Source organism: Trichosurus vulpecula, chromosome 4, assembly GCF_011100635.1.
Source record: "Trichosurus vulpecula isolate mTriVul1 chromosome 4, mTriVul1.pri, whole genome shotgun sequence".
NCBI lineage: Eukaryota > Metazoa > Chordata > Mammalia > Diprotodontia > Phalangeridae > Trichosurus > Trichosurus vulpecula.
The window spans coordinates 283,710,902-283,736,780 of NC_050576.1; the positions used below are offsets into that span (position 1 = coordinate 283,710,902).

Here is a 25,879-nt window from a genome sequence, read left to right on the forward strand (position 1 = left end):
GTGTATTAAAACTGTCTTATGCCAGACTGAAGGGAATTGAATGAAGAAGACCTCAGTGGTGAATCTGACCCCTGAAAGTGCAATCTGGAGAGGATAAAGTGAACTCCTTCCAACCAAACTTGCTAAAATAGATGATTTTTCCCTGAGGCTAGCATGGTGCACTCTTAAGGGAGTTTATGCCTGTACTTTACAGTGGTGGTAGAATGAAGAAGAACAAAAGAACCTGAAAAATTAGTGAGGGGAGGAGAGGGAGGGAGTACAAACCTTTAAGTTGGGAGGAAGTCAAAAGTAGAATGAATTGCTTCCCAGCATCATAGAAGCTTAGGGTCAGAGATTGTCTAATCTATCCACCGGCCTTTGCAGAAATCCATATCAGACCTAGACAAGAGAAATAATCTACTTTTCAAGTACTCTGGGGAAGATGATTCCGGTTTTTATTGGGCAGCCATTCCATTGTCTTTAAAACTCCCTGAGAGGCTGCTCTTCCTTGTAACCAACCTCAATTTCTCACTCCACCACAATCCATTTCCCCTTACCTTCCCTATCTAGAGGTGGAGAACAGTGGTTTGCTAGATGGTATTTGTATATCAATGCTCAAAATCCAAACCCCACACCCCAACATCTATCCCCAACACCAAGTCTTCTCTCCTCCCCAGTGAATCATCCCCTTTTCTTTTCACCTTTCTTCAGAGGTGTTATTTTTCCCTTCACTGGAAATTTGCCAGACCAAAAGATACATCTATGGCACTCACCCCAGAAATATAGGATGGCTGAAATTAGGTAGCTCATATTTCTTTGGAAGAAAAAGAGACACAACTTCTCCATTCTTCCCCAATTCTGCCAGTGTCCCTGGGCTCAGCTGAGATGGTGTGGAAGTGGTAGACAACAAAGTTTTACTACTTTTCTTCTAATTTGTAGCTGACCAAAAAAAGTGAAAAAAATTGCATATGGTGGGGGCAGGGGGGGGGTAAGCAATTGCTCCAAAACTGAATTACTGGGGAGAAATGAAAAGAAAAAAGCTTGGAGTCATTTAAAACTATAGAGGTATATAAAGGTCTGTATTCTCCCCCACTCTGTTTGTCAAGAAGAAAGAAAAGTCCAATTTTAAATTTCAGTGCCTGGTTCCTTAATACCCTTATAGCAAACAGACAGGTGAGAAGAGAGAACAGCCGTGGGAACATTAGCAACATAAAATGGTCATCTACTCAACATGTCCAGTCAGTTAAGTATCTTAAGCAAACTCGACTGAGGTTTTTTTAATCATAGATAAGGGTGCAGTCTAGTGGCAAACTCTATGAAATACAGCCCCTGGTCTCAAGGAAATTTCATAAAGAACAGAGAAGGCAGAGGGGGATAGTACCTATCCACTCCCAAATTAAAGAAAAAAATGCCACCTAGAAATTCCTGGACATTTAAATGTTCCTTTCCTGGGCCTCTGAAGTGCATTTCCTAAATCAATTTCAGTTCAGCTCCAATTCTGTACCTCTGCTCTAGCTTGAGGTTCCCCTGCATTTTATTAAGAAAAGTTTGGGAGGGTGGTTGGAATAGGCCCGCATGTGTCCCAATTGTGGTGGCTTTCAGCTGGTCTCATAACATTTCTGGTCATGGGAGAGGGACCCTAATTTACAGTGTATCCGTAAGATGGTTATCTTTATTCTAAAAAGCAGACTGGTACTCTCTCTCTCTCTCTCTCTCTCTCTCTCTCTCTCTCTCACACACACACACACACACACACACACACACACACACACACAACACTCTATCTAGTTGAAGGTCCTTAGAAACAAAGCTGAAGAAAACCCAAAGGGGGTGGCAGTATGAATCTAACAAGCCTATCCACCCAAAAGAACATCCCGAGATTATGCTCAACTTCATGAAGTTGATTTAGAAATAACCAGATTTTCTCACCAATAATCTGAATTGTTTGGCTTTCCTAAACCGTGAATGTTATATTAACTCTTTCCTCACTGTTGACAATATTAAATTTTGTGCCGCCCACTGCCTCAAAAAAAAAACCTGCCCATTCATACACACTACCCTTACACACAGACGCAGACAGAGTAAGGGGGAATTGGGGCTCACACAAGCATCCCTGTTCCAATAATGTAGCCCTAAGGGAATGAATGGTCACTTAAGAGAACCAGGTGAACAGAAATTTGCAAAGTTTCCAGAAACGTTTTTTTCTTTTGCCTTAAAAAAAAAAACTCAGCCCACCACCTCGAGCCACCGCCTCACCGCCCCCCCCCCCATCCCCATCTTCCCAAACCTTACATGGTAACTTAAATAGACATCGGCAAAGAGCCGATTTGCAAAGCTTAGAAAAGATTTTCTTCGACTCTGTGTATGTAGAGTTGGCTAAAACTAAACTGCTTCTCCCTCCTGCTCCCTGGGGCCGGGGTGTGCGAGTCTTGGGGTGGGGGTGGGGGGTGAGACAGAGTTACATGGCTTATTGTGTCCATCCCTGCAAGAGAACTGGTTCTCCTTTCTGCTTGACCCGCTTTCCAGAAGCCCAAATCCTGCTCCCCTTCCTTGCATTCCGGGGGGAGGGGTGGTGTTCAAGACTAGAGGGGGAGCCCGCTCGGTGTCTCGAAGTCCTCGCCCCACCCCCCAGGCCGTGTGAGTGTGCGCTGCAATATTGCGCGAGTTGCTGGCATCTTTTCAGACTGGGTGTCGTGTGCTCTCGGGTTGCAGCGAACGGCTGGCCGGCAGCCAGGGGGACGTCTATTTAAAAAAGACAGCCTGCTCGGCAATAATCAGTCTCTTTAGAAACTTCTCCAGGGGAAAAGTGTTGGGAGAGCTACAAAGTGGTGGTGCTTTTATAATATTTTCCCCTTCCTCCTCCTTCCGCAGGATTCTTATTCGTGCTTTGCAGAGAACCTGGCGATTTGGAAGAGGTAGTGGACAGGAGAAAAGAGGGGTTTTTCTATAGTAAAACAATTCTTGCTTATACTTTTTTTAGGTCGGGCAGCTTTCTACCTGCTCCGTGGCAACCCCGATCCACTTGATGCATTCATAGGGAGGACAAGGAGTTCACACTTGGGTGTGAGCTTCAGTTTTGTTTTTTTTTTTTTAGTCTCCTCCCCAACCTTCAAGCAAATTTTCCGGTGGTTGCTTTGAGGTGACCTGTCTTGTGGGGTTTTTCACTTTAAAAAAAAGACAGGTGAGCTGGGTTTGGGGGTTATTTTGTCATTCTTCTTTCTCCTTTCACCTGGAGATTTTTTTCTTTGCCCTAAATTGTTGCAAGCCTTGATTCTTGCAACTGAGACCAGCTCCCCCATCACCTCAATTTTTCTCAGCACTGTTTTTTAAAAATCCTTGGTAGAGAAAGGAAAAGGAGGAAAGCCCTTGTCTTGCTTCCGAGACAATAGGTAGCTGGGCAGATATTAAGACTCGGCCCTCCGCACACACACCCTGCCCCCACAGTCTCCCCAGCCCTGCACCGTGCCCCAAGGTAAGGGGGAACTTTAGGAAGATGATACTGCTTACGGTGTTCCTGCTGCTGTCCGCCTGCATCGGAGCAGCCCAAGGACTGGGCTCTTTCGTGCACTGCGAAGCGTGCGACGAGAAAGCCCTGTCCATGTGCCCCCCGAGCCCCCTGGGCTGCGAGCTGGTCAAGGAGCCGGGCTGCGGCTGCTGCATGACCTGCGCGCTGAACGAGGGGCAGTCGTGCGGAGTGTACACTGAGCGTTGCGCCCAAGGGCTCCGCTGCCTCCCCCGACAGGACGAGGAGAAGCCCCTGCACGCCCTCCTGCACGGACGCGGGGTCTGCCTCAACGAAAAGAGCTACCGCGAGCAAGCTAAGATCGGTGAGGGAACTTTATTGTCCGGGTCATTCATTGCGCGGCGGGAGGCTAGCGGGGAAGTGCTTGAAATCCACTATCTACCCTTCCTCTGCAAGTGGCTTGGAGCCAGCCTGGACTTGGGTGTTGGGATTTTTTCTCCAGGACACTGGAGCCACCTGCCCAATCCTGCCGCTCGGGGCTACTTCGCAACCTCGCGGACCCCCCTTCCCCCAATTTCCCATTGCTGTCCCCCTAACCTCTCCCGACTGCTGACCTCAGCTGGGATTCTCTACTCCAGCCCCTGTCACCGCCAGAATCCAGGCTGGGGTGGGGCTTTCACATATCCCAGCACATTAATTTCCCACCCACCCCCCTTCGCAATTTGTTCCTAACTAAAAGACAAAAAGATCCGCCGAGAATTTCCTTTAATGGGGGGGTGGGGGTGGGTGCTCTTTCTTTGATGCCCCTTGTGACACTTTTTCTCGTTCCCCTTCCCCCGCTCTCCGTCCGCTTATATAATTCTCAAGACCCCACCCTCATTACCAATGGCAAATTGGTTTCGAGAAGGCTGTTCTTATTTTTATTTTTCTCATGCAAGATCAGCGCTTTTGAACTTGGGATGAACGATGGGCTTTAAAATTCAAAATTCCTTCTCTTTCCCACACACCAACCCCTTCACCTCCACCACCACCACCTCCCTCTCGGCGCGCACCTTCCCGCCTGAGCTTGGATCGCTGCCCAGTCTCCATCCGCAAAGACGGAAAGCTGGGCTGCTTCTCCTGGCATTTTCCTAAGCGCTCTTCCCCACCAGCCCCAGAAATTTGAATTGTACCGCGGGGTAAAGGTGAGGGTGGGAAGGTGGCGGGAGAAAGATTGGCGACTCCGAAATCCAACCTCCTTCAGCTGCTCTGCACACCACCCCTCCCCGTCTTCATCTATAATACTCCCAACCAAGCGTTTGGCAGATCCCTACGCGTTGGGGAGTGAGTGTACTGGGGGACAAGAACATATTACAGTTAAGAGAAGATGGGGCGGGGGGGAGCACACGCCAGAAGTGTTGGAGTTGTGCGGCTAAGACTCCCAACCTGTAACTTCCGCCCCTTCCCCCTACACCGCACTTGCTGAGCATCCTGGAGACCTTGGCCTGAGTGATTGACGAGGCTTGCTACTCGGTGGACAAAGGTCCGGGGCCCTTTTCGGTCCCATCCCCTTTCTGCTTTACCTGATCCTTAAAAAGAGAGGGAGAGAGGAAAAGCTAGAAAGGAACCTGAGCCAGAGGTCCCAGATCAGAGCCATGGGCACGTCCCGCCCAGACTGATTGTAATTGACTCCTTTCAGAGGGGGTTAGAAAACCTGCGCTTAGAAATTCTGAACTTGGAGAAGTGTCCTGGCTCAGATCCCAGGGCGCCTCCCTCCCCGCCCCCCAACCCCAGCCCCAGCCACTGTTGCCTCCCACCCTCACCTCACTACATGCCCATACATTCTAACCCCGCAGACACTCTTTTTCGTAGTGCAATGCAAAGGAGTTGTGGTGTCCGGGAACCGTGTGGTCGCGGTCGCCAAATTCTTGAAGGAAGGACGGCTTTCCCAGGTGGCATCTTGTGGCTTGAGTGTCCTGCGGGTTGTCCGTCCCTATCCCCTGTTCCCACCCCGACCGCCCTCCTCAGTGGTCTTGGACAAGCAAGTGATTCCAGAGGTTGCATTTTGAGAAAGGTGGTGGGAGCCGCGGAGAGGGCGGGGGAGCAGGAAAGATAGCCCAGAATCCGGTTATTTTTTTAGAAGCCAAAAAAAAAAAAAAAAAAGGCGGCCGGACCGGCCTTGATCCTCAGAAATATGGATTTGAACTAGCTTAGCGCCAGGGAAAAGGTATGAGTTGATTTCCTGTCTTGGAACCTAGCACGCTGTGTAATAACCTGGTCACACTCAAACTATGCAAAGTATCCTCACACAGCGTCATGCGTCTCTTTTTTATTCGTGTGTGTGTGTGTGTGTGTGTGTGTGTGTAAGGGCTAGGGAGACAGGCCATTCAAGGAGAGCAGCCTGAAGGACCCTGGCGTCCCAGTCTTCCAAGAGCCTAGGTTGTTTCCTAAGCGTGATGCTAGCAGAAACTGCTGCTCCCCTCCCCCACCCCCACGCCTTCGAGCAACTGGCTAGTGCCACCCCGCGAATGAGGGGGCTGGTTTTCCTTGTCTGGCAGGGCTTGCTTCCCCGCCCCCTCGCTCCGCCTTCTTATGGGAGCCCCTCCTGCCCCACCCCCACCTCCCCCAGAGCAGGTGTATGACATACGTGAGCCGGTTGGCTTTGCCTGAAGGTTTCTTTCTCTTGGGAATGGGATCTGGCCACGTCTTGGAATCACAGAATGTTCAAACATTCGGAAAGGGAATGTAGACATCTATCGCCTCTCCCCAGCCCCCCCTCCCCCGCAACAATTTAAAGGGGTCCTTGAAAGTTACAGAGTTAGGGACAGAGCAGGGTGGTTTAGAATAGCTTTAGCCAGTTTATGGCACAGGGAAGCTAGGCTGGCAGGGAAAAAATAAGTAAGATTCCTCTTCTGCAATCCCCGGCCTCTGGCATCCCCTAGACTTCCACCCTTTTGAGAGATGGGAGTGTGAGTGAAGGGATGGAAGGAGAAATGTCCAAGGTGGCTGGGCTTGTCCTGAAACCACACGGGGCAGGGGGAGGGGAGACCATGAAAAAAACCAGCATTTCTGAGGTCAGAACGAAGGAGGTAGAAAGCAGCCATGGTTTCTCCAATGTAAAATGTAAGAATGAAAAAGAAAGGAAAGTATATCTTCATAGGCCTGTTGCTGCACAACTAGAGGGAGCTCAAGAGCCAGATTGCTATCTCCCATTTGGCCACACAGTCCAAAGACAGAGAAAAAGCCTGAGACAAAAGTGTGTCAAGTTAGCTAAACAGTCAAGATTTGAGACAAAGAGTTACAATCACAGTATACTAACCTATACACAGACATAAACAGTGATTGAAATCAATCATCAAGAAGCATTTATTAAGCACCTACTGTGTGCTAGACCCAGTGTGAGGTAATTGGGGGTGGTAGTACTGAGGGATAGGCTTTTGAAGTATTCCACCTTACTTTTGGGCACAATCCATCATATGCCTCTATGTATTAAAGCAATATTATGTTTATGAGACAGATAGATAGATAGATAGATATGAAAGATGCATCAATGTGTGGTGAACCCGAAAGACACAGGGGAAACCCAGATTTAAGCTGAAAAGAGGAGATATAAATACAGAAATCAAATGTTATGATTGTACTGTATCATAATAGCTGAAGCAGTTCCCATATGTGCTTCCATTACTAAATGGGAGGGGGGGGGGTGCTACATCCCAGTTGGGTTTCCAGCATTGCAGGAAGGGGAGATAAGTTTGTCAGCCAGGAAAACTGCCAAGTATTGGGGGGGGGGCGGAATTCTAGTGGAGAGAGGTTATAAAGAGGAAGGGCAGGGCTGCTTTTCTATATTTTAGTAATTGAAGTTTCTGATCTATTCAGGAGTTGGAGCAAAGAGAAATAGCTTATGTCTAATACCATTTTATGGTTCAAAATTGTCTTACATAAATTTGGTCCTCAGAACAACTCTTTGAGATAGGAAGGAACAAGTGTTAATTTCCATATTGTACAGGTGAAGAAACAGACTCAAGTGAATCAACTTTATTCCCTGTCACAGGTTAGCATGTGTCAGATGTGGGAATATACCACACTAATTTTTTTATCTGCTCAGGGGATACGGAAAAAAATCATCACCTAATCAAAAAATGGGAACCTCATCCTTAGGGATTAGGGGGTATGGAATTTACAGCCTTTTGGCCAGCAGGTGGGGAGGGTGGGGCAAGGTGTCAGTGACTCCCCTCACTTTCTGGCTTCCATGGTCGGCCTAGCCATAGTTCCCTGCCTAGTCCAAGAGCCATGTGGAAACTGAGTTCCAGAGCTAGTTTTATTAGCCAAATTCATGTCCACTGAGTTGAACAAGCTCATGGAAAAGTGAGGGAGCCAGATTCCTTCCCCCTTTCCTTTCCTTTCAAAAAAAAAAGCCTTTGAAAGGTTTCCTAGTGAGCCAACCATAGCTAGAACTGGGAGGGCAACAGACAGATTAAACTTTAACTGGATATTTTTTTCTTTTTTCCCAATTTCCTCTTTTTTTCCTTTCTTCCCCGCCCCCCCCATGTCAGCTCAAACAAGAGAAGTATGCAGTTCAACAAAGAGAGCTACCTTTCTCTCTTTTTCTCCCCTAATACTTCTTTCTCCTTTCTCTATCTGCCCCACCCCACCCCCTTTTCTGTCTCCTCCCCTGAGTTTCTTCTTTGGCTTTGCCATATGGACTCCAGCTTTCACAGACATAGGGAAACTGCAGATCGATAGACTGGAACTTGAGTTGGTGGTGAGGGAGAGGGGAGGGGTCAGGTATACACATAGCAGTAACCTTGAAAATTGTATTGACCTCAGGGTTAGGGGTCAGAGTGAAGGTCAGAGCAAAGATCATAGGAGCAGAGAACCCTTGCCTATGAAGAAGAAAAGACTCTCACTCTCTCTCTCTCTGTATGTATATATATATATATATACACATACACACACATATATGTATATATACACACATATATATATGTATACATACATATGGAAGGGAATACGGGGGAATATATCTTATATACATACATATACACACTGTATCATGTATGTATATAATTTTTATATGCATGCGCACATACTATATATGTATGTATATATAGTGTATGTGCGCACACATGTGTGTGTGTGTGTGTGTGTGTGTGTGTGTAATCTTTGCTCAGAGCCTGAGCACCCCACTGACCACTGAAATTCTTAATATAAATGATGATGAGACCCATCCAACTTTGGAGAAGGAATTGGCAAACACTAGACTCTGTATGTCCCAGGAAACCAGGAACAGGCAATAAATCTAAATTTGAATCATTTTCATCTGCAATGAACTTTAAATGTGTAGATGAAACAGACCAGGTACCAGACAGGAGAGGAAGGGATAGGAGGAAGGAGAAGAGGTCAGCTCCAGTGAGAGAAAAGGAAGTTTCAACAGTTTTTTTTTTTTTTTTTTTTTTTGTCACAGAGAATCTTGCTTCTTCCAAGTCACTGATGGTGGAGGTGATCTAAACAGGGCATCCAAAGCCATAATCAAACCCACAGAGCTGAGCAGATACTAGATGCTCATAGATTGAAACATACTTGCATCTGCGTCAGCATTGTTGCCTTATACACAGAATCCAGGAGACTTAGTTTATATTTGCAAATACAAATAATCAAGAGATTTTCCCTAAGCCTCTACTTTCCCCTCAAAGTCAAAAGAAGTTTCTTCCCTCCACCTCCCCCACTTTACTATAAACTTAGATTGACCATAATATCTGTTGTGCTGTTGTGTTCTCTTCTGAAGTCACTAGTGGGGACATGATAATGGATTATGAGGGAGGAGTGGGGTAAAAGAAAATTTGAGTAAGGATCCAGAAACATGATCCGCCAGGCCTGTCAGCAGGTGCTTTGAGTGGCCCTGGCTTCTTAATCTGTAAGAATTAAATTTTTTGAATTCACTTCTTTGGGGGAAATCTTTAAGATGAATCTGCCACTGGTAAAACCAACCCCGGAACATCCTGTGTGCTCACCCATGCCCTAGCAGTATGCTCTCTTTGATATTCTAATCCTCTTCCTTCCTTTTCTTCTATTCTCTGGGCTAATAAGGCCACCTCTTGTTACCAGGAGAAAGAACTTTGTCCTCAGAAGCAGGGGAATGGATGAAATGAACTTTGGAGGACCTTGCCTTCACCAGGACTAGCAAAACAGTTTTCAGCTAAGGTTTCCTAATTTTAGTTGGACAAGAGGAAAAGAGTAGGTAATGGAGAAAGGAAATGGGTGGAGAGATAAAGAGCCTGAGCTAATTTTCTTTTATTGAATATTCATTTTAAAGATCAGAAGACTCTTTGGTTGAGAAACTGAAAAGCATTGATACTGTCCCTAAGCAGGAAAGGGAAGGGAATTCCTGCCAAGTTGATCTTGTGCTCCTTTTGGGAGAAGGGAAGATGCTAGATCTGCCAAGGGCACCATGAGGTCAAAGTCAAGTCAGTGGCATCAGAATTGCCCCCCTCTCTCCGTGGAAACAAGCAAGTATCCAGCGATATTCAGCCAGTACTGTGGGCAGAGATGTAGAGCCCAGAGTTGCCACTGGGGGGGCGTCTTATGGCAGTAGGAGCTATGAGATCCCAGAGTCTGGAATCTTTCTTTCCTTGGGGATTTTAAGGAATGAGGGAAGAAAGCCTATTTATACAATGGCTTAACACCACTAGATGAATCTTTAGAAAAGATCCCTCCCCCCAGTCTGAAAAAGAAAATGAGTAGCTACTTATAACCTATAACTTTATAACAATCTATGGTTCTAATTAGTCAGGATCTTCCCAGAAATCTGGAACCACACCTGAGTGGGCTATTTATTCACAGCCCCCACTCCTGCCAAATTCTGAAACTCCAACAAAAGGCCAAATTTGCACCTCTGTTCAGGAGCTAGGTAACCTCTGAAGTTTCCTTAGTGTTTGATATTTGAGTCTGGAGAAAGGTAGTGTGATCTTAGGGAGACTGGTTGAGGGGGTTGAAGAGGGGTCCTCACTACCCCCCTAAAGTAATATAATACAGGAGCTATCTCCTCCCAACCGCTCCTGTCTCTTCCCTCTCCCCATAATTTTTAGGTATAATTTTCTCCTCCTCCATTTTCTACCTCTACCAGTGGTTGAGAGTCCTGTTGGAGCTTTCTGGGGGAGATCTCAGCTTTCAGCCCCCTCCCTCACCTAGGACTAAAACAACTTGAGACCATCTCTGCCAAACTCCTCACCCCACTTCCAGCTCCCAGAAGAACATTTTAAGGGAACCAGAGCCAAGGAGCTAGGCCCTAGCACCAGCTTCCTCATCCTCTGGCTTAATTTTCTGACAAGACTCCCCTTGTTACACCAAAACAGGTACAACACAAGAGAAATGGAGGGAGGGGAGATGTCACAGGGCAAGAAAAGAGATCTACTTGATCCCTGTTCCTCTCGTCCTTCCCACCCCGAGGACTGTTGAGGAGACACACTTATTTGCTGGAGTGTACAGTGCAGAATGAGCAGCTCGAGTTCTGATGAGTCATGAGTGGAAATGTCCCCAGGGCAGGGTCAAAGAAATAAATAAATGTGTAACTGAGAACTAGACTGCTTCCTCCTCTTCCCTTCTCTCCTCCCCCTCCTCTTACTCCTCTTTCTTCCTCAGAGTTCTTTACTATGTTCCTGCTACCCAACCCTCCTAGTTTTTTAGTTTTATGTATATGTATATATGTATACATACATATGTTTTATAAACATGTACATATTGTTATACAAAAGTATGGGGGGTATATAATATATATATATATATATGTATATATATATATATATATATATATATATATATATATATATATATATATATATATATAATGAGGGACTCCGTTACAGCCAAAGACTGAGATACAGACATGCCAAGAGACTAGTGTCTCAGCTCCTAAATTTAGAGACTGAACCCCCAAAATAAAGAGGAGACCTGCTTGGTTTATCATTGCCCCTGTCTATGTGTCAGAGCTCCATTTAGTGAAGATGAGGCAGTAAAGGTGGTGGTAAGAGAGATGGAGGGGTGGAGCATACCCAGGAGACAAACTGAGAAGGTTTATTTAAGCAGCAATTCAATGAGCGTGTATTAGGTCCTTATTATATGCCAAAAACCAAGAATATAAAGACAAAACCCAAAATGGTCCCTGCCCTCAAGGAGCTTAAATTCTACAGATGGAATATGTGTGTGTGTACACATACATATATACACATATGATATACATATATACATGCAAAGATATATATGTATGTATGTATATGGAGAGAGAGAGAGAAATCACTACAAAATACAGTGTCCCAAAAGTCATAGTGCAGTTGGAATCACTTCCAACTGCACTAAGAATTTTGGGACACCCTGTGTACACAAAGTAAAACTATTTGGAGAGTGGGGAAGCTGTTCTGAAAGGTCACATTTGGATTTAGGTCTTCAAATGCATGGAAATTTTCTGTTTAAAAGATGCTAACTTTCCTTTCATCCTTTCTAAAGCCAGAAAGAAGTAAACTACAACATGAGGTGGATATGATTATACATAAGGAAGATCTTCCCTGTGATGAAAGCTGTCCAGGTTTCAGCTGGTCTCAAGAGAGAGTTTGTACAATCTTCTTTCCAATGGCCTTCTTGCCTATGATTGAGCATAGTGCTTGTTTAGGCAGAAGTAGGTAGAGATGAAGAAGTGAGGGAAAGTGGTAAAGCTAAGGATTCTTCAATTCCTACTGTGGCCCATCCATCTCAGATAGCCAGCTACTGAGCTTCACAAAAATCAAAAGTTTGTGGCATGTTGGAACTCAAGGAGGAGTGGGGGGAAGGGGAACACCTGATAAGAGAGGAAAGTGTCACTCAGGATAATGCCACTTGGGATATTCTCCAGTCATTTTCCTCATTGGCCCTGGAAGTTAGTACCATTTCCTTCTGTAGTGTTCCATCTGAGAACTACCATGATTGTACCAGTACTAAGGCTTCCCCCTTGGAAGTGTTGAGAAGAGGTCGACTACAGGCTAATTGGCATGTGATTTCCATTCCCTAAGACCCTGTTCAACTAAGCTGGCCATTCCCAAGAGCCAATCTGCTAGTTATCATTACTCTTGAAACTTTTCTTCTCTATTCTTTTTCCCCTATACTTTCCAACAGATCTAGACTTTGTCCCTGGAAGGGAATAGTGGAGAGTCAGGAGTCTCACAAGGGAGAGAAGGATAGGGATGACAAGCAATTAAGAAGTACTTTCTTCCCATTAGTCAGTTACACTCACTGTATTCTCATTTACTCTGTATATCTCCCATCTGAAGGACACCAGCCCACCTCCTAAGAACAGTAGTGTACTATGTTAGCCACCAGCAGGGACCACTGAACACAGAGGGGTGGAGTGATAGAGAGGCCCAATATGTCATTCCTGTTCATGGAGTCATAGATTTAGAGCTGGAATTGAACCCAGGAAGTCATCTAGCTAAATCCTCTAGTTGTATAAGATGAGGAAAACAAGATCCAGACAGGTTGAGGCCTAAGGTCACAAGAGTAGTGGGTGGCAAAGCCAGGATTTAAATTGGGGTCTTTTGAATTCAAACCCCATGCTCTTTCTCACTGTACCCTTTTTCATAGTGGTGAAACTGAGGCATAACGAGGTCCTGGCCTTGCCTGTTGGCCCAGAATACACCATCTCTTCTGCCATTACAGAGGGGAAGGCACTCAGTTACAGTTACTCAGTTACAGAGGGAGTTAGGCTCCCCAACTCTGACCGGTCAATACAGCTTTCTGAGCCTGGCCTCCCCCCGCCAGCAAATTTTCCCCTTGCTCCTTCCTTTCTGCATGACAGTTGTCTAGGTTGGTTTTCCTCTTGGAAGGCTGGTGCCCATTTCCGTTCCAGCCTATAATTCAGGTTAAAAGAAGCCCAGAACATGTGCGTCTGACACTGACCACAAAGGAAAAGAAAACAGTCCCTTCCAGGAGCCTGGGGAAAGACAAACTCTGGCCAGTGACAGAGTGGGTAGGAGGAGGAATCAGGGAGGGGCATTACAAACCTCCACCCAGTCTTCACCAGCTCCCCCCCCCACCAATATACACCTTCTCTTTTTCTTCAAATTGCCATTGAGTCATTTGGCATGACGGGCTAGGAAACTGTCAGACCTCAGGAGAATGAGACGCTTTATATATTATTTTCACAGTCATCCAGTCTTTTGGTCTCCCAAGTGGTGGCAATATTCCCAGGCCCAGGTCCTAGCAGGGGGCTGACTGGTTGGCTGGAATGCTAGGGGACAGAGGTGATGATTCACCAGCTCATGCCTCTAAACCCAGGTTTAGGTGGGCAACTTCTGTATGGAAGAAGAACCCAGGAATGCTTGGGAATTTCTTCCCTTCTTTCTAAGGCAAGTAGGTCAATAGCATGACCTCAGTGTCACATGGACCATGGAGGCTTAGAACTTAGTCCATTTTTGAGTCCTATTGTGACTGCTGGGTAAGCTATCCTAGTGGCATTTCTAGAATCCCAGGACCATGGACTGTTGACACTGAAAGGCCTTTGCAGTCATCTAGTTCCAATGATTGTTAGGATAGAAGGTGCAGGGATGAGATTCAAAAGAAATCCAACCCATTCTCATGTTCCACATGCACTGGTTGGCCACTCAACTCTTTGGTTGTATCACTTCCGGTGGTTTTGGCAGAAGGCCAGGGACTTTCCAGCCCTGAATTCAAGATCAGCCTCAAGCTCTTTGCTTGCTTACTGTGAACCCATATCCTTGCTATGAGCAATGACCCTGGATGTCAGAGTTGCTATTTCCATTTGGAAAAAGGGTGGAGGTGGATGGGCTGCCTCTGAGTGGCAGACATGTGGTCATGGTAGAGCACTTGGAAGGGCTTCAGGCAGCAGGAGTGGACTTGGACATCAGGGACTGGGCTTTCCAGAGACTATTGACTGGTATTGACAAAAGTGGAACCAAGAAGCACAGCTCTGTTTCTTCTATTTTCTTCTGCGGAAAGGCAGAATAAGCTTGGAACTACATATCTCCTGGAATAGTCTCCCACCAATTAATTAGTGATTAGAATTAATTAGAGTTAATAGAATTAATTAGAGTTAATAGTGAGAGTGCATGGATTATCTGCCGTGGTCTTTCTGTTTGCCAAAGGAACAAAATGGCAGGAACATCAAAGTAACTTCCAGTCTCTCTCTCTTCTCCAATCCTTCATCTATACAGCTGTCAAAACAAGTCTTTCCAAGGCACAAATCTGACTATGTTGACTTCTTTGTTCAAGAATGATCAGTGGCTCCCTATTGCCTCCAGGATAAAATACAAACAGCCTGGCTTTAGAGGTCTTCCACCTTTGAGCTCCAAGCCTACCTTCCCAGCTTGCTATCACATTAGTCATTCCTTCCCAGTCTTATTTCAAATTACTTCATGTACTCTGTGTTCTAGCCAAACTAGATTACTAGCTGTCCTCCCAACTCCCCATTCCATCTCCCTCCTCCATGCACTTACCATGAAGACACATAGGCTAATGCCCCCACCTTCCCCCACGCCTTATCTGGAATTCACTCCCTTATCAGCTCCTAGTCTTAGACTCATCTTCTACCTTTAAGGCTTAGTTCCTGTGTCAGTCGCCTCCTAGGGGAAGCCTCCTCCACTTCTCCAATTACTAGTGCTCTCAGCCTTCTTTAATTACCTTGTAGTTAGGCATGTGATGTTGTAAGAGCCTTTGAGGGCAAGGGATCTGTTCATTTCTCCGTTGCCTAACATAGTACCCCTGGTGCTTGATAAATGCTTGTTAAATTGAATTGAGCCATGTTCTCCCTGGAAAGGTGAGATGAACCTATGCAGGGATGATCCAGGGTGTGTTCATGCTGTATGCTGATGTCTGGGACATCACGAGGGCTGGGGGTGGTGTTGTACAGGAGGAGACCCCGAGCTGTTGGCTGAGCCCAGAGGTATACTCAGTTGGGCTCCACAAGGCTCTCAATCAGGAGTGGGCTAGGGAGGAGAATTATTTATAGTCACATGTAGTTCAGGGGGATGGGAGAAGTGAGGGCAGGATAAAATTAAGCATTGTATCAGCAGAGTCATTTTATCTCAGGATCAGCTCTCAGGATTAGAGGACATCTCCTAAGAGTTTGGGGACCAAAAATAAAGACCCTGGTGACATCCTAACAAGAGCTTCCTGAGCTAGGGAGCTGGGCTCAGGGCCAAGGATAAATGATGAGGGGCAGGGGAGATATAGGAGATTAACAAGCTACTTGGAGTCAGCTCTCTAGAGGAGATCCCACCAACTGTGGGGTGTTCTAGGGGAAGAGAACAATATGGAGCCCACTTCTCCATTTTTTCCTAGGGTCTCTTGGTCCACGTTCATGTGATCATAGATTTAGAGATGGAAGAGACCTTAGACCCAATCATGTCCATTTTACAGTTGAGGGGACTGAGATACAGAGAAATAATTTGCTTAGTAAGTGTCCAAAGTAGGATTTGAAACCTGGTCTTCCTGACTCACAAGTCCAATGGTCTCCTCACTACACCATGCTTCCCTAGTCCAGCTTTTCAAAACACTGAGTTTGTTCATCCCACAAAATAAAATTGAGCTTCCTCACAAAGAGGCAGCACTGGATTTACAATCTGGGAACCAGGGCTTGAATTATGACCAGAAGCCTGTAACTACAGAAAAACTGCCTAAACTCTCTGAGCCTCAATTTCTTCATCTGTAAAAATGAAGATAATAATGCTTTTGTTTCCTACTTTACAGAGGTGGTTGTGGTTTTGTTTTTGTTTTTGTTTGTTTGTTTTTGAGAAAAGCACTTTGTAGGCCTTAGGATCGTAGAGTTGGAAGTGACTTCAGCCTTCTCATTTTATAATGAGACCCAAGGAGGCTAACTGCCTTGTCCAAGGTCACATGGATAACAGACAGCAGCGTTTGAACCAAAGTCCTTTCAGTCCCAAGCCAGTATACCTTCCTCTGTACCACTCAATCTCCCTAAAACCCTAAATAAATGGGAACTGCTGGAGAATGGATTTGAACCTGAACTGAAATTGTCAGTCAAGTTACTGAATCACCTCTGTTCCTCGAAGGCACGTAAGACTTCTGCTGTGTCCTAGATGCCAAGGGAGTGGGGGATGGGAGTATTCTGGTGCTCATTCTCTCCTGGGTCTTAGGATGACGGTTGTTTAGGATCATGCAGCCAGTCAGGTGTTGCTCTTTCCAAACCAAGACCTCTAGAGTTCTTTCTCTAGACTCATTTCTCTCCCATTCACTTCATAGCTGGAGAAGCTGTGTCAAAAATCACCTAACGGAGGTAATAGGGTAGAATATGTGAGATGAAAAGGACATGTCTGTAGATGTGGGTAGCTGTGAATGTAGTGGGGTGAAGCCCAAGTCCTATTCTCATCCGGCTCTAGACACCCTCCCCTCACACGCGTACCTCCAACTCACTTAGAGGCTCTAGGGCTTAACGAAGATCTGCAGCCAACTTCTACCTGCTTTGGGCCTCAGCTTTCCTAGCTGTAAAATGGGGTCTCAGCTTCTAAATGGCATGATGGAGGGAAGAGGAAAATGCAGACTTAACCAGGATTCTTGATGCAGGGTGGGGTGCTGTGAATAAATTTATCTCTTCTCTGGAGACATGGTTGCAGAGGTTGCCCTTCTTCTTGAAGAATCCCTCCTGAAATCCCTTGTTCCCAAAGTTGCATTTGGGTCTGGAGGCATGGAGAGGAAGAGGAAGGGACAAAATTGGAGGAATAGGCAGAGAAGGTTTGTGAATTATGCCCCACCTATTCAAATGAATATATAGATGAACAACTGGGCATTTTGAATTAACTGTTCTGGTGCTCTTAGGACTGGTTGGTACCCACGACTGAAGTGAAATAGCTCTTTACCCCCACCTTTGACCAGGAAAGGGTTAACATTCCTTGTCTTCTCCAGAGATTGCTTAGGCCTTAATCGAATCACCAGGCTGAGCAGTTTTGTGGAGTGAAGGCGAGCCACTGACAAGCTGAGTGGTGACTGGAGGAAGAGAGGAGAGAATGGTGGGGGAAGGGGAAGCAGGACAGCGAAGGAAGGGGGAAAGAGATAGAGGGGGATGGGGTTGGAGGGAAGGAGAAGACTAATGTAGAAACCTCCTCCCTAAGTACTGAATCAGTCTTTACCAGAAAACTCCAAGTATAAGTTCTGCAGGAAGGAGAGAAAACAAGAATTGTGGATTTTCACATTTGCTGAGGGCTTGGGACAGGGAGCATCTGTTCCCCCAAATCCCCCAAGAACTTTGGACTTTGGAACAGAGGGAACAAATTGTCTGAGGCCCTTTGCCCTTCTCTCTCCAGACACGGGTGGCATCTGATTCCAGGGAGGCAGAGGAGTCTTGAAACTGGGTCAGGAAGCCAAAATTAAAGGGGTTGTGGTTGGAAATTTGGGGAGAACAGAAGGCAGAAATGCTTATTAGACTCCCTTTTGGGCTCTTCTCCACCCCAAAGTTGGAAGTAATGTGAGAGAAGCTGACATCCCCATCCTCTAGATCCACCACTGGCCAGCCCACAAAAGGATAAGGCCATGGGGGCCCATTAAGTCTGTTGGACTGACCTGAGTTTCCAAGGATGGAATAGTAAGCATTCTGCATGTACCCTCTCCCTCCTCCCCCCACCCCCCATCTTGCCAAAGAATTTAGACTGAGAGAAGAGAGTTCTGGGCATGTGTGTATGTTTTCTCTTCTCCAAGACAATTTCTGTTCCAGGTGATCAGAAATAGCCTCGAGCTTGCACAGATACATTGCATAGCTCTCTTTTTCACCCCCCTCTTCTGCTCTCAAGCTTCAAGCATTGCCCACCCCCACCCCAACCCCCTTTTAAGCAACCCTCTCCAGTGCTCACATATCTTCGTGTCCCTTTAATTACTGGAGAGAACCACAACTAGCAGGAGAAATTTTGGATGGTGTGAGCAAGGCAGGCCCACAAATTCCAGGTTGAAGAAGTTGTTTATATTCATAATAATTTATAACTCAGCTCTGACCTGGGACAGCAGGCCATGGGCTGGCTCTGGTTTTCTCTGGCATGTGTTTCTGTCTCCCTCTACCGACCATCCCTGGGTACCATCCTGTCTTTAAGTGGATTGCCCTTTGAGAGTTTGACAGAACAGACCCACTGTCAAGCTCTTCCCCTAATTTCTCCCCTGAATTCCTTCCGCTCTAGCTTTGGTCCTAGTGCCCTAGAATTTAGAGCTGGAAGGGAGCTTGGAGATCGTCGGGGCTCTTTTCTTTCTCATAGACCCCTTTAGCACTAGTCTGGAGAAGCCAATGGACCCCTTTGCAGAAAGGGTTTAAATGCAGAAAATAAAAAATATGTACCATGATAAATAAAATATGTATAAGATGAAATAGTTAGCAGAATACTATTTAAAAACAACTTTGTAAGCCCCAGGACAAGGACCCCAGCTCTAATTTCCCTACTCTGATTTTACAAAGGAGAAAATGGGAGTCTCAGAGAACCAGGTTTCAATCCCAGATCTTTTCACTCCAAATCTCGGGCTTGTATCTCTGTACTTCTTCAGTATCACCCAGTCTTCTCTTCTCAAGGCTTTTTTACTGTCCTTTTCTTACATTCCAACCCTTTAAATCATGACTCTGCTCATTCCTTCCTTCTCTTAATCCCAAGACAATCTCCAAGAGTCTGTTGTCTTTCTGTTAGCCCATAACTAAACAAAGGGCACTTTGTCTTTTGTTAATGTCCATCTGACTCTATCTTTTTACTCCCCAAGGCCTGAGCCCTGTGGAGTCAAGGTCAACACTGATGTGCATCCAGAAGGAGGTAAAAAAAAAGCATGAGATCCAAGGTAGGCCCAGATCACAGATTTAGAGGACATCTACTCTGACTCTCTCATTTTAGAGATAAGGAAACTGACATTCAGAAAGGTCATAGGCTTATAGATCTGGAACCGAAAGGAACAGAGACCACTACAACTAACAAATGAGAAAACTGAAGCCCGAGTTGGTTGAGTGACTCACAGGTAGTAACAGTTCTGGAACCCAGGCAATATCTAATTCCAAATCCAGTGATTCTCTCCACTTTACCAAGCAGATTTGACTCATAAACCCCCCCTGTTTCCAGAGTGGTGGCAGATGAATTATGAAACAGTCCTTGAAGTACTGACATTAGGACATGTGCAGGCAGGAATATTCTATACCATTGGTGTGTGGCCATTACTTGAACCCCAAGTAGTAAAAGAGGGTAGTGGGAGGTTAATGTAAGCTTTAGGGCTTATTCAATGAATCTTAAAAACCATCTTTCCCCAAGAAAGACTTAACGAAAAGTTAGTCAGCAGAACTCTAGGGGGACATTAGAAAATTTCAGCTGAGTTAGCTTGAAATGATGAACTGGTTTCACATTCCTGGAAAAGGATATTAATTTTAAGGAGACTATTAAGTGACTGATCTTTTCTCCAGAAAAGAAGAGGAAAAGCCTTTTGAATTGCAGCATGACTGATTAAGGTGGTATGCCTCAGAGTTGAGGGGATAACGATTTAGGTAGACAGAGGCAGGCTGTGGCCTCTCCTTTGCAGGAAAACATTAAGGACAGGTGAGATCAGGAAGGAGGGCACTTTATCAGATTGGGTTTACTGTACAGGAGTCTGGGCTCCACAGAATAAATGACTTGTAGAGAAGATAGCCTGTGGCAACGAAATAAGTCAGCACCATACGCCAGCTGGAGGTGGTGCAGAAAAAAGACTCACCCTTGGGCTCTCTTCTTACAGAGGTCAGCATTCTTGAGCTCCCAGCTAAACAGGTGCATCTGGGGAAGGAGAATCTGTCAGCTGCCTGGGCCAGGTGCTGGCACAACCCCAGGGGAAGGAAGCCCATTCTTTTGTTTGTCTTTCAGCCATTCCCAGTCCTTTCTGCTTCTCACCCATTCCAGTTTCAAACTTATTTAGGGTAAGGGACTGGGAGTCACTCACCTCCGCCACACATTATAACTGGACCCCCAGAATATTCCTAAGCTCTTGCTCTCCATCATTATCCAGCTGCCTTCTAAGAACAAGATTGTTGGATAAATACAGAGAGAGTCTGTATGATGTTTCTCTTAGAGTAATAAAGAGCATTAGAACTGGAAGAAACTTGAAGCATCCTTTATAGATAAACTAACTGAGGCCCAGAGAGATAAAGTGACTGGCCCCCAATTCATATAAATTTTGAACTCTGGGAGTCAAACCAGGGCTCTGCCTCTAAATCTATAGTTTTACTTTTATGGACAAAGAGATCAGTAACCACCAGGTTAAAAGGCCTTTTGAAAATAATCATTGGATGGTTAGACTTTTTGGATGGCCATGAAATAGTGTAATCATTAGATGGTTAGCTATTGATATCTCTTCAGTTGCTCAGCTATAGAGTTCTTTAGTGCTAGGTTCATGTCTCATCCCCTGCTCTTAATGCTTGTGAACTTCTGCAAGATATTTAAACTCTTTGAGTCTCAGTTTCCAAGTCTTTAAAAAGAGTAAGTTGGGCTAGATGGCCTTTCAGCTCCCTCTAATATCCTACGAAAGTCCTATAATTCCACAAATCGGTTAGTTACGTTATAGAGTCCCGGTTCTTAAGATCCAACTTAAGATCCCTTAGAAGGCCCACCTGCTTGAAAACAGGCCTCACTGATGCCTGAAATTTCACAATTAGATTCATCCTACTGTACCTTTAGGCATTTAAACTGTAAATAGTTCACCAAATATTGTTTTAAAAGAGAAGGTATTGGTTGCAGGAAGGGTAAAAAAAAAGATAAAAAGAGACCTCAACCTCAAAATTTTAGTTGTGTAAAAATTAACATTGCTCAGCTACAAAACCTTCCCAGCCTTTTCATCTCATCCCCTCCAGTCAGCTTCAAAGTCATTGCAAACTCTAGGACAGAAGAAAGACAGAGGGTGTTGCATGTTATTAAACTGTGGGCCCATGCTGCCATCTTCTGGCTTCCATGTGAAGTTACACCTGTTCCCCCACTTTTAACTGACCCAGCCAGAAAAATCAGTGACCTAGCAGAACTACCTTCCTTCCCAACAACTGCACTTCCCTATTCTGCTCTGGGATCTTGTCCAATGCAGACAAGTTGGCCCCCAAAGCAACGAGAGGCCACTCTTTGCTTGTCTCATGCCTCTGTTAGGGATCTGGTTGTAGACTCCCAGCCTTTCCAGCTCTAAAAGATAGTGTTTCTAAATACTAGATAGTAACTGTTTCTCTTTTGGGCTGGAACCCTGACAGTCTTCCCCTCCCAGTCTGATTTTTTTTTCTTTTGAGTTTTTGATTAAAGGAACCATCCTTGATTAGCTTCTTAAAGAGGCCTGTTCACTGAATGGGCATTACCTCACTCAAAGGGAGAACCTGAAAAGACCTTAGCCTGAAAGGGCCAGGGTCACCCATTGCATCCTGGGTCATCTCCAGTCATCCTGATGAATATCTGGCCACTGGACCCAGATGGCTGTGGAGGAGAAAGTGAGGCTGGTGGCCTCGCGCAGCCCTCCTTCACTCAAATCCAAGTCAACTGCAAGTCGTGTCATCATTCCCCTGATGCCATGGTCCTCTTCAAGAACGAAGGACAAACACAACAACAACCTATTCTGGAGAAGCCTGGTATTGTTTAACATTGGGCAGGGCTTCAGCTTTCCTTTGACTCAGTGACTGAGCTACGTAGACAAAAGGAATGGATAGTCTTTGTTTCTTTATCGTCAACATGCACAGAAGTCTCCCCCTAATAATGCTTCCCTTGCCTACAGTGTTGAATCCTGCATTGTTGGTCCAGCTGGGCTTCTTGTCTATTTCCTATTCTACCAGATCCTTCCTTCTTCTTCGGTGTTGGGCTGGTTAATAGCCCAGAGAACATGTGGTTAAGCACCACCTTGTGGAGCCCAGGCTAAACTACACTGCTGGCTATAACCTGTGTCCCAATGGATTGTAGGGGTTTGGAATTACAGAGAAGATGGGTATGGATTAAAGGCGAGATTGTTGGTTTTCACCTCCTTTTGAGCACTTAGGACCTTCTCCAATGATGTTTTTTCTTTCCCCCTCACTTTATAGATGAAAAAGACTGAAGTATGAAAAGAAGGGAGTGGATAAGGGGCTTGTTGGTGTTTAATTTTCAATTGTGCCTCACTCTTCTTGACCCTATTTGGGTTTTACTGGGGAAGATACTGGAGTGGTTTGTCAATTCCTTCTCCAGCTCATTTTACAGATGAGCAAACTGAGGCAAACAGGGATAAGTGACTTGGCTAGGGTCACATGGCTAGTAAGTATCTGAGGCCAGATTCGAACTCAGGAAAATGAGTCTTTCCAACTCCAGGCTGGGTACTCTATCCACTGTACCACTTAACTTCCCATAAAGCAAGCAGTGGATTGCATTTGTAGAGAGAAAGATTTAGGCTCAATCTAAGGGAAAACATTGTAAACATTAGACCTAATCCAAAGCCAATCTAGTATTATCCTTATCTCTTGTTCTTATCACATTGCACCTAGCCATTTTTCCTTTACAAAGGGAACAGTGATCTAAGGCAGAACCCTCAGGTTCCCACAAATTGAATCAACCTCAGCCAAAGGGATCAAGGAGTACATAGCAGTATCGGTACAACATGATACACCCACTGTACTTGAAGGCAGAAGTCTTGGGTGCTGTGCTCAGCCCTGCCACTTTACTGGCTGGGTAGCTTTGGATAAATCACTTAACCTCGTTTTTCCTTAACTTTTTGATCTATACAGTAGGGGTAATAACCCTAGCCTTACCTATCTCACATGGTCCTAAAAATCAAAATGCAATAATAAATGTGAAAGCATTCTGTGAACTTTAGAATGATACATAAATGTAAGGCAAAGAAGAAGGTGATGACTAAAAGGGAGAGTGCTCAGGGAGATCAGAACTTAATCCAGATTGGCGAACTCATCTGAAAAAAAACAGCAATGGGAGAGAGGGAGGAAGGAAGGGAGGGGGGGGGGAGAGAGAGAGAGAGAGAGAGAGAGAGAGAGAGAGAGAGAGAGAGAGAGAGAGAGAGAAAGGAGAGAAAGAAAGGAAGGAAGAGAAAGAAAGAGAGAAAAAAAGAGAAAGAATAATAGAATAAGAAAGAGAACCCAGTTTTGTTAAAGGTCATAAGTCAGCTAAATATAGTCTCTTATCAGTCCTGTCCTATATATAACTGCTTTAGCCACGGTTCAGCTGTCAGACTTTCTTGGCCTACCAGGGATCCCTAAGTAACACTCCAGCTTGGTTGGGACAGAGGTCATAGAGCCAGGTTGGACATGAGGACTAAGGCAGGGGGGGAAAAAGAAGCCAAAACCTTCATTTCCTGTCTCTCTTTCCCTCTAGTTCCTATGTTTCGCGTCCTGCTCTCCTCCTACTGCTCTTTCTTCTGCAATCTTTGCCCCTTATGTCCCCCAATCTCCTGCTCCCCAGGCTCAAATATATCTTTTAGTAATTCTGGGACAAAAAATAGACAAAGACTGTACACAAAGAGAGGGCCAACTAATCTGCTTTCCATATTTTCTAGCCATCAAATGATAACTGTCCATATTGATATAGCGCTTCACATACTGATGAAAACACCAGCATTCATATAATGATTTAAGGTTTGCAAAGGGCTTTAGAAATATTTTGTTATTTTATCCTCCAGAATGGAGACTGGTTTGTTTTGGTTTGCTTTGGGGTTTGGGGTTTTTTTTGGTCTTTCTTTGGATCCTCAGTTCCTTAGCACAGTGCTTGGCACATAGTTGACCCTTAATAAATGCTAGTTGAGGAGCAGTTAGGTGGTGCAGTGAGTAGAGCACTGGCCTTGGAGTCAGGAGGACCTGAGTTCAAATTCAGCCTCAGAACTTGACACAGTAGCTGTGTGACTTTGGGCAAGTCACTTAACCCCAATTGCCCTCTTCCTTCCCCCCTCCAAAAAATAAAATAAAATAAATGCTAGTTTTCAGACCCTAGGAAGCAGATGTGATTATTGTCCCCACTTTTACAGAAGAGGAACCTGAAGTAGACAGAGGTTAAGTGACTTACCCAGGGTCACACAGCTAGTAAGTTTCTGAAGCTGGATTTGTACTCAGGGACTTCCTGACCCCAGTGTCAGCATGCCATCTGCTGAGAGTCTGATAGTGAGTTAGATACCATAGGTATTCTTTTTTTTTTTTGCAGGGGGCACGGCAGGGCAATTGGGGTTAAGTGACTTGCCCAAGGTCACACAGCTAGTAAGTGTGTCAAGTGTCTGAGGCTGGATTTGAACTCAGGTCCTCCTGACTCCAGGGCAAGCTGCCGCTACCATAGGTAGTCTTAATCATATTTTCCAAATGAAGAGACCTTAAGCAATCTCCCTATGATCTCATAGTATTAGTTGGGATTTAAATCCAGATCTTCCCAACTCCCAAATCTCCTTAAACCTAGTTGCCCCAGACTCCTCAGAGTGACTTTTAAGGATATGTTGTCTTTTTTATCTCTCCTTCGCTAACCAAGTTATAACTGCCCCTTTCCCCAGACTCTCCACCCTAGTCAAACAAAACCTGTCACACCTTGTACCAAAGGGCCTGCCCCTGCCTCTGCCTGGACCTGCTGAATCCTGTGATCTCCCCCCTGCCCCTTTCACTCACCTCGTCTGCATTCAGAATGTTCTCCTCTCATTTCTGCCAGACTTCTTGGATCTCAGCTCCAAACACACCTCTCCTGTGAAACCTCCCTGAACTAACTGTACCAGTCTTCAGTGACTAAAGGAAGCTCTCTGACACTTAAGTACGGCCTTCTAGGCTGCCAGCCTCTCTGTCTTTGATGTGTCTGCCCTATCTCCTTCATTAGACTCAAGGTCCCAAAGGTATCTTCTCCCTTTTATATTCCTTCCCAATACACACGGACCAGGTAGCATAGGACATCACATTCTGGAGCCTTTTAAGGTTTATCCTTAAAGCAGCCCCATGAGGTGAACAGGGCAAGTATCTTTATTCCCATTTTGTGGGTGAAGAAACTGAAGCTCAGAAAGAGAAGTGACTCACCCAGGAATACCATTACAATACAATACAATACAATACCATACCATACCATACCATACAATATAAAAGAGCTGGAAGCAAACCCAGATCTCCTGCTTCCAAATTGACTCTTTCTTCATCTGTGATGCTCTGTAGGCCCTAAGTCCCAAGGCACTGATCTTCTTTCTGACTTATCTTCCTAGAGAGGGAATCCCGGGAGCATGAGGAGCCAACCACTTCAGAGATGGCTGAGGAGACCTACTCCCCAAAAGTTTTCCGGCCCAAACATGTTCACCTCTCTGAGATGAAGGCTGAGGCCCTGAAGAAAGACCGCCGGAAGAAGCTGACCCAGTCCAAGTTTGTTGGCATTGCTGAGAACACTGCCCAGTCCCGGGTCATCTCTGTCCCTGAGATGAGACAAGAGTCTGAACAAGTGAGTCCTTATGGAGATAACTTCTGTTTACTCTGCCACCCATGCCTCATTCTTGGCATTTCCTTGGGCTGGCTAAAGATCCCCAAGG

General features: G+C 45.4%; 1 protein-coding gene across 1 annotated transcript in view; it reads left to right on the forward strand.

The window, feature by feature from the left end:
• Nucleotides 1–2,751: 2,751 nt before the first annotated feature.
• IGFBP5 (insulin like growth factor binding protein 5) overlaps nucleotides 2,752–25,879 on the forward strand; it is a 30,281-nt gene continuing 7,153 nt past the window's right edge. The window contains exons 1-2 of the mRNA XM_036754768.1: nucleotides 2,752–3,806; nucleotides 25,562–25,791. Of these exons, the coding sequence (XP_036610663.1) occupies nucleotides 3,473–3,806; nucleotides 25,562–25,791 (564 nt within the window). The 5' untranslated portion in view covers nucleotides 2,752–3,472. The remainder of the gene's footprint in view (nucleotides 3,807–25,561; nucleotides 25,792–25,879) is intronic.